General features: G+C 40.0%; 1 protein-coding gene across 1 annotated transcript; it reads right to left on the bottom strand.

Moving 5' to 3' along the window:
• Positions 1 to 540: 540 nt before the first annotated feature.
• hdac3 (histone deacetylase 3) lies at positions 541 to 5,315 on the bottom strand. The gene is made up of 15 exons (XM_046406173.1): positions 5,123 to 5,315; positions 4,049 to 4,131; positions 3,729 to 3,871; positions 3,506 to 3,587; positions 3,086 to 3,142; positions 2,927 to 2,982; positions 2,708 to 2,841; positions 2,514 to 2,594; positions 2,298 to 2,371; positions 2,047 to 2,111; positions 1,490 to 1,579; positions 1,286 to 1,344; positions 1,069 to 1,148; positions 783 to 940; positions 541 to 699 (listed from the first exon to the last, which is right to left on the bottom strand). Exons 1-15 carry the CDS (start codon positions 5,175 to 5,177, stop codon positions 630 to 632), a joined length of 1,287 nt encoding a protein of 428 aa, XP_046262129.1. The 5' UTR covers positions 5,178 to 5,315; the 3' UTR covers positions 541 to 629.
• Positions 5,316 to 9,561: the final 4,246 nt, after the last annotated feature.

Raw genomic sequence — 9,561 nt, 5'->3', positions numbered from 1 at the left:
TTTTCCATGACACCCGGTGAGACTTGTTTAAACTTTCATTAAGTGCCTTCATGGGTAAACTGAGTGTCAAACAGACCTCCTAAGTAATTGCTCTTAAATTTCAGGGGTTGACAGGGCATACACTTGGTATGGCCATCACAGTTTCTTGGACGCAGGCTGTTTGTCTTCCCCAATGGGACACTATGTGAAAAATGTTTCGCCAGTTGATGCTGGGAGGTATGAGATGTGTATTTGTTATTGTCTTTTTGTCTTCAATATCTGGTTGAAAACAAAATTCTTTGTAATCCTTTATACACGGAGAGTAAGCATTCTGTATCATGTGTCCTAAGTCCAAACAAACATAGTGATGCTTACCTAAATTCAGCTGGCATTTCATTACTAAGATGACAAGGGAACAAGTTAAGAGATTTGAAATTAGATAATGTAAGAGTGCTTCTGTCAGATCTCTTCTGATGAGCTGTGGTGGTGGAACAACTGTAATATAAATAGAACCTACTGAGAAAAAGAGCCGAGCTTCAGAGTCTTTTCAGTCCTTCCAGAAGTTTCTGTTAAATCTGCAGTAAAGACGCAGTGTTTGGAGACTTCAGCCGACGTAAACGGAAAGCTCCACCCCTCTCGTTCTCCCTGCGTCAAATTTCTACGTCACTCTCTTTGTCGTTGTCGTGGTCACCATCATAGAACTCATTGGGTGCCTCCGGCCTGGGAAAGTGTCATTATTGACAGCCCGTTAGGTACAACTGATATTTGTCAACTGCTCGCGCCTGGCTTCAGAGCGTACTGACCTGGTGTAGTTTTCCTCAGCCCCCCTCTCGTCAGGGTCGGGCTCGTCGTTGCGTTCGTAGCTCAGCATGTCAGAGGGAACGTCGTGGATCTGGACGCTGGGCGCGTGATTCAACATCTTCAAGTTCTCAAACACCGTCTGACGAATCTGTTCCAGGTACTGTGACAACATATACACAGTTACAAAGACACTGTATTTGTGTTTATGTGATTTATTATCTCTCTGTTAGTCATGTTGTTAAAAAGCACTTTAAATTTAGGGAATGCAAGCAGGGGATGGTGCTTTACCTGTCTGGAGTTCTGGTTTTCGATCCTGGTGCTCACATCAGGGTGCAGCGTGAAGTCTGGAGCAAAGTACTCAAAATACTCTGCAGAGGACAGAAATGAAAAGGGGTTAGGAAAGGACGAGAGCAAGTGGTTCACTTTGTACTCTACTCTGTAAATGAATTTTTCCCCAGACCCACAAAAACACAACAGGATTCTGACTCTGACCACTGCAACTCACCGCTGTAAGGCAGCTCGTCGCTGATGGACTCGTCCAGTAACAGAGACGTCTCAAAGGTCCTACAACAGATTAAGCAGCTGTTATTTTAAACACCAATTCATGACCAAGCTCAGGACATGGAACCGCCGTCACTTCTTGACCACTAATACCACAATGTGTGTGTGTGTATGAAATCAGACTTGTGTGTCTGTGTATCAGACTTACCAGCATCGAGCCACATTCCTCACTGTGTATCCTCCTCCTCCCAGGACCAACAGAGGAATCTTAAAGCTCTTCACAAACTCCACACACTCACTGAAAGCCAAGGAGCACATTAACACATGAATACCAATACACAAGTTAGAAAATGCCGTCATCATCATCATCATCATGCTTAGGAGCAGGTTAACTTAAAAACCCACTAACAGCTTGATCACTGGAAAACTCATTATTCAGTTGTTGTCCTTTGTTAGAAAAATAATTCACACACCGGTACTTTAACTACTTTAACTAATTTATCACACATTTATACTTGTTAGTTCATCATCAGATGAGAAATTTTAAAAAAATGCTTAAAATTCCCGCTCTTATTCACATCCTTACTTAACATCTCGATAAGATCTGGAGTGGAAAATCCAAAATCAACAAAACCAACTGATCACTCGCTTTGTGACAATGTTATCCAGGACTACCAATGTTACAGTGGACGGGTAAGCCCAGGAGAGCCGGACTAAGTTGATCATTTAAAAGAAAAATTAAAATCTAAAATAATTCAGTCTCACCCATGTCCTCGTATACTGAGGTTGAAGCAGCCCAGTCGGTCACAGCCCAGAGAATCTGCTCCACACTGGAAGGACACCAACACACGGGCTTACAACGTGCAACAGAATCTGATAACAGGACGAGTTCACTTTATCTGGCCCTGAACACCATTCCCTCGTCACACACACACACACAGACTAAATGATCCATTAACTGAGATGTTAATTAAACAGATGAGCGCTGCATTAGAGATTCAGATTTACTCACTGACCTGCAGAACGATGCAGGTCGGCTGGTAAAAATCCACCACTTGTTTAATAACCGGCTGGAACAGTTGCCTGTAGCCTGAAACGCACACAGACGTCTGTCAGGCTCACGTGATGACAAGACCACAGCAGTATAAATTCATATATATAATAAATGTGTGTTACCGTACACAATGGATTTTACATTTCAACTATCAAAGTTGCCCAGGAAGTGAACTCACTCTGGTCGTCGATGCCGTCCCTGAGAGGAACATTCAGGCAGTAGTACCGGCCGCTCTCTGCTCCCACCTCGTACATGTCACCTGCAGAGAACGCACACACAAACAGTATTAACACACACCTGAACAGTGACGACATGGTCACAGCTGCACCACCTTCAACGTGTTAGAAAAGCAAAAGTAGAAGCAGCTTGTACCTGTTCCTGGAAAAAAGTAGTTCCCATATTTGTGGAAGGACACAGTCATGACTCGGTCAGTCAGGTAAAAGGCTTCCTGTACACCGTCACCGTGGTGAATGTCTATGTCGATGTAGAGAACCCTAGGGTGGTATCTGTAACACACACACACACACACACAGCTGTAAAAACAGACACACCAAACACTTTGTTAAAGGTAATTCAGGAGTGTCCTCTTACTTGAGCAGCTCCAGGATACTGATAACGATGTCATTGACGTAACAAAACCCAGAAGCCTGCAAAGGAAACAGAAAACTCATTTTAGACCTTTAACCATTCACAGCTGAGCTGAGTGCCTTTAGAGAGGAATGACAACAGCGTACAGGACACCACTCTGACCTCAAATTTTTTGGCATGATGCAAACCTCCAGCCCAGTTGATGGCGATGTCACAGATCTGGAAAACAAAGAATCCCTATCAATATGAACTCACCATGCCTCTGTAGTCCGGAGCAGCGCTGCAGCCCTGTTGCTGCTGCTCAGTTCAACTATGAAGTGTTAACACGTCCAGCTATTTAAGTATCATCTGCTAAACACATGTTCATCTTTAATCATCAGCTGTTTATCAGAGACCACAAAGCAGGACAGGAAGTTGAAATGCAACTGAAATAATAACTCGAGTAAATCAGTGGCTAAGGGGAAAAGCTTCAGAGGTAGAGACCATTAATGTTTTTCTGAGGCAACACTGACTTCATTTAGGTTGGTACACGTATGTTTGCACTGCATTGCGTGTGTGGGTGTGTGTGTGTGTGTGTTTTACCTTGTGGTTCAGCTGTGTAGCTCCCTGTAAAGAGGCTCCAGTGTATCTTGAGCAAAACTCAAAAAGACCTGGAAACACAGGACTAAAACAAAAACACACAGGCATTTAACATTTTAGTGTTCACATATGAAATTTTGCAAAGCATGACTGTACACTGGATTAATACTTTATAAAACCATTTTATTAGTTATCATTAATATTTTCTAACCGCTATCATACTCACCAGTCGTCTCCAACATTGAATGTGTTGAGGCTCTTCGTGAAGCCCTGCATGTTATTGGGGCTGACCTTCTGTAGGAAGTCTATGTAGTCTTCAGAGTGGAACCGACACATATCATGCTGAGATGCTTTGTATGGTTTGAACACCTAAGAAGAAGAAGAAAAAAAAAATCAATAAACTATGGCAAGGATTATTATTAGTTAGTACTCTTGATTTCAGTGTTTCTTCACTTAAAATAAAAAAAAGTCAGCAAGTCCTTTATTTCAGTGTGAAAAACACCAGCAGGGTGTGAATCGGTCACACCACCTGTCTGCACTGCTCACCATCATTTTCTTGTAGAGTCCATAGTGCAAAACCAGACTGTGAGTCAGAGACAAGCGGTGAGGCTTCATGGGGTGGCCAGCACCTGCCAAACACAGTTTACACATCACAATACAGACATTACTGCACTGATGAATTCATAGTGTACTAAAGTGACTTAAATTACGTCCAGTATTAAAATCATCTGAATTGCATAATACATGATGTGAGCTGTGGTGCGTTCACTGCACTTTAAAGCTGCTGCATCTTTTTTTTTTTTTTTTTTTTACATTTCTTCTCAATGCAGCTCATGATCAGTACTAATACTGATGCTGCTCATTTATTTATCATTCATCATTGTTGATGTCTTATTGGTTGCAGACTACCCATTCTTCATATTTATTCAAGTAGTGAATAAAACAGACTAAATATCTACAGCAGGACATTTGTAGGGATACTGTCTAATTATACAAGTGAATATTCTTAGCTTTCTGAAAGACAATAATAAATATCAAAAATGTGTGTAATAACAGCACAAGGTTTGGTGTGTGTACATGGTGTTACCATATTTTGAATGATCTTCAGCTTTGATTATTTCTATCTTAATTGGAAAATAGCACGAAATGGGACATTATTTACCTTCCACTATCTAAATACAATTGCCCTTATTGTAAGCCAATCTGCTATTACTTAAAACCGAAATTTTAAACCGTTTAAGTTACTGTAAAGACATCCTACACATCAGAAATGTCAAAACGGACAGATAGCGAACACAAAGTAGCACATGCTGGAACATATTAATACAATTACAACACTATAAATACAATACAGGCAAATGGCAACATAGCATTAGCTAGCTAAGAGAGCCTGGCGCTTTGGGATTTATGCAAACTAACATTATCGATAAATATGAAATTGTTCTATCACGAAAATCAGTGCAACCGGCCTCCCCTGCAGAACGTGAACTTCAAAAAAATAAAATATATTAAAATAAAAAATACAAATATGCACACAACCCTGAAGTTATTAGCATGTGGCTAGCTTGTGTTAGCATCAGTTCCCTTTGTAGGCCTGTTCACTACGATAGCCAAACTCACCATAATGAAAGTTGCCCACGTCTGGGTCATAAAAATAAGATGTCCTGTTGGTCATTCTGAATGAAATATCCTCTCACGTCTTCCGTAAAACTATGACTGTTCGTGCGGCGATAAAACACACATTTTTCTTTCAATTAACATCCGCCATGGTAAACACCGACTCAATGACGTCATCAAACAGAGACCATAATGACGGAGAGGGGAGGGGGGAGGATACGGCAGAAAAATTAAAGGCTTTTGCAAATGAATACTTACACAAAACAAAATATGAAGATCATATATTTATCAGAAATACGATGCATCTGAATTTAAATCTGTCTGTTTTGTGACTTCATTTCAACATATGATGCAACAATCAGCCACAATAACTTCAGCAATTAAATCATATTGTGTGTCAGACCAACCAAAAATACAGAAATAGTGAACAATCAGTTTTACACTGGCAGTGTCCACCCATGTATTTAAATGTAGTCCATGTATTATTAAAGGACTATTTAGTTTATCAGTTGATTTCGATCTAGTGAGGCAGAATAACATGTCTATGCAGGTTAACTAGGCAAACAGAACATGAACTTAACACAGCAGTGGAGTTACGAGTGTGGAACTATACTGTACTACTACATCATTAACTGTTTATTTTGAACAGTTGTTCATGAAAAATCCGAACAAGAGTTTGATGGAGATTTTCCATGTTACTGAATTAGAGAAATCAGACTTGACACAGGTGGAAAGGAAGGAAGGTGCAGGAGTTATAACGCACATATGTTACCCTGTATTGCACATGCAGTAAAAACATGTAAACTCACACAGGTTGCTGTAGTTTATTTTCTTTAACCAGGAGGGTTTAATATTTTTTAAGCATGCTTCAACTGTTTTCTTCCTCATTCAGTCTGACTCCAATCTGTCTTTCTGTTCTACTCCACCCTTCCCCTTCCTTTTCTTTCCACAGTAAAGAATAAAATCTGTGTGTGTTTTTGTGCATGTGTGTGACGGCAAGAGCAGATGTGCCCCGCTGTCTTACAGAGCAACCTAACACAGACAGGGTCATGTCCGCCTGCAGTGTCTGTGTGTGTGTATGTATGCGTGTGTGACAGCTAAACTCTTGAGAGAATTTCATTCTGATTTATTGGTATACTCTCCTAAACACTGTTATTTTCAAATCCTTTGCGTGCACACATACACAAACACACACACACACAAACTCACGGACATGCATTCACACGAACCAATAAAAAGAGGAGGGTGAGGTGAATGATTTACCTGATTAGATGCTCTCCTAATGTTTTTGTTATTTATCATTCATAAATGATTATTTTCAATATCTATTATTTGCTATTTTTCTCTGGTGAATCAGTTCATCTTATCCTATCGCAGGGTGATGTCTTCAGTTTCTTATTTTGGCAGGCCAACAATCCAAACCCAAAGATATCCACTTTACAGTGACATAAAAAGCTGCAGGTTCCTTTGTTTGAGAGGATGTGACCAGTAAATGTTTGGCGTTTCTCTGTATAAATAAAATAAAAGAAATAAATGAAATGAAATGAAATGAAATGAAATGATTGAAAGCCGATCAATGCATTAATCAACCATTAGCATTAATTAACTATTAACTATTGTAAGAAGGGCACCCCTGTGACCTAAACCATTTGTTGGCGCTCGTACACACACAGTGCTGTGGTTTACAATGGCAAACATGCTACAACAGCCCAAAACATTTTCATCCAAAGAAACATGCTGCAGCTTCGTGCCAGTTCAACACACATACAAAAATCCAAAACAAATCCAACAATGCAAACGTGAGCAGCAGATCTACCTTCCATCTCTCTCTAGGGGCGAAAATCAAGATGTTCCAATTAGTGCCCAGAGACACTTGAAAACACACATTCAGCCAACACTTTCACACCATCCCACTGATCATCAGGTGGTGGTAACATGTCCAGAAACACACTAATGCACCAACAGAGGCAGTGACGAAGACTGCAAGATGTGTAGGGACCATGGATGGACTGAATGTTCAGTTTAGATTGACATTTTATATTTAAACTTTATATTCACCTTGTTATTTCAGAGTCAGAATCAAAGTATCTGCAGTATGCCTCTGGGACTTGGTTCAGTATGTTGTTTCAGAGGGCTTGGCAATATTATGGTATGACGAGATAGATGAATGTCAGATTTTTCCACTTTGGCCATTGATGGCAACGGTGAAATTATAAGACTGCAGTGGTTTTACGGTAACATTGGATTTTCATATGATTTTGCATCAAGAGATTCATCTCCATGGAATAATAAAATAAAAGTTTCTTTCTCCGTGAAATCACTGTGAACATGGGACTGTCTGTGTGTGAATGTGTGTGTGAGAGAGACAGAGAACAGTGCTCATAATTGTGTGTGAGTGTGATGGAGGAGCTGGCATTAATAATGGTTCACAGTGAAACACAGCCTCGCCTTCACTCTACAGAATGTGTGTTGGCTTGTCAGCTCTTTTGCACTGGAATGTCTGGTTGTAGATTTGACTTTCTCTCTTCGGCTAGGTACCCCCCCACACACACACACACCACCACCACCACCACCACCAACATGCTTCTCTGCCTGCAGCTAAAGGGCAGAGCTTACCTGCACTGAGTTTTTATGTATTATCTATTCCTGATGTTACAGGTTACAGTCGGTTCAACAGGTGTGCTTAAGGCAAGGATTGTGTTAGTGTATGTGTGTATAGGAAACCTGATTTGAACATGGAAACCCCCTCATTTATGCTTAATATATTATTTTTGTATTTCTCCTCCTTTTTCCGAGGGTTATTTTTGCAATGTATGAATTTAACCAAACGTATGCCAAAACCATGTGTTCATTAGGCCATACAAATGTCTCCGTATTTCAGCTTTCCTGGTAGTGATGCGTTTCACATCGACCTGCAATGATTGGTTTGCCAGGTGCCTATGGCAGGAAAAAAGCAACCCTACGTATCCAAGAGGAAAGTGGAGGAGGAAAAGTTCTGCACTGCAGATTTAAGACTCCTCTTATTTATCTATTTATTACCAAATTTCACCCAAAAGTACAAGAAAGGAGCTTTAGTCAGCTATCACACTCATTTTACAATGGACATTAAAAGTATTCACTTTAAAGGGGGTGAATATTTATGCCATGACTTATTTTACATATTTTTAATTTACATTAGTTTGTAAAAACCTGGTAAATCTTTGGTAAAAATAAAAAAAAAGAGGTTGAAGACCCTGTCCCTGTGTGCCCTGGTGGACACAAAGTTGTGTTTCTTTTTGTTAGGATTACTATAGAGAATGTCTTGCAAGAGCAACAAATCTTAAACTGGCAACTGGCAGCTTTTTTGCGTTAACGTGTAACTATGAAATAAATGTTGATTTCACAGTGTAAAGGCTACAATGACACCATCAGTGTTTAGACTGATTTGCTTTTAGCTTCTCTTTCACTGTGCAGTTCTGTACTAAATGAAGGCTTCCAGTCTTTTTCCCGCACAAAGTAATATTTAAACTGTGTTATTATTCCATATCCAGTTATGGCCATTTCACTTTAATCTTATATGGCCTAACTTATGCTAACAGTACTTCTCTTCTCTCAGAGAAATTGATTTGTTGCAGAAACGTAGTCTTTCACATTGGTATCAACTTTAATAACAGTGTGGCACACTTGATGAAGAGCACTGTTAGAAGCTTGTCAGTGTCTATATTTGACTGTGCAATTGTGTGTGTGTGTGTGTGCAGGCCTCATCTTTAGCTGGCTTGTTTTGGCCCCAGGGTCCAGTTCCAGCTCTGTTCTGTCAAGCATCTGTCTCTGCCTGTTTGTTGAAATACACACACACAAAAATGTTTTATCAATGACACACATGCACACACGCGCGCACACACACACACACACACACACACACACACACACACACACACACACATACAGAAACATTTTAAAGTGATGACAGCCATGGCTAATGTCTGGCATCTGTGGGCCTGGGCACACACACACATATATATACACACAAATATTAGACTGTTACAATGTAAATACGGTGCAAAAATCAAAGCATAGTTGTGTGTACACAACTCCACCAACACACGGATAAATCAGTAAATAACTGTCCTTATAGCGTAATGTACCCTCTGACATATGTTTATGTCAGTGTTATGATTATTGATTTATTTTCTGTAAATGGTTGGCAACATTGGGAAAATGGGAAAAATCAATCAATCACTGAGGAGGAAAGGAGACGAAGAGGAGAGTTTTGATAATACCTGGATAAAAGTGGTGATCACATTACCAGATCTGGTTCCAATCCTTTGTATAAAGAGCCAGGTATACCACTGATCATGAATGAGTGAATGATTTGTTATAGACGGAGCTGATACCTGATAGAAAACCAAAGTATAAACAGGTCATGTGATAAAAATGTTACAAAGAGCCATACTGCCCCACTG

This window comes from Scatophagus argus, chromosome 12, assembly GCF_020382885.2.
Source record: "Scatophagus argus isolate fScaArg1 chromosome 12, fScaArg1.pri, whole genome shotgun sequence".
Classification (NCBI taxonomy): Eukaryota; Metazoa; Chordata; class Actinopteri; family Scatophagidae; genus Scatophagus; species Scatophagus argus.
Note: the sequence above shows the minus strand (reverse complement) of the source record. Positions and strands in the feature narration are given on the sequence as shown.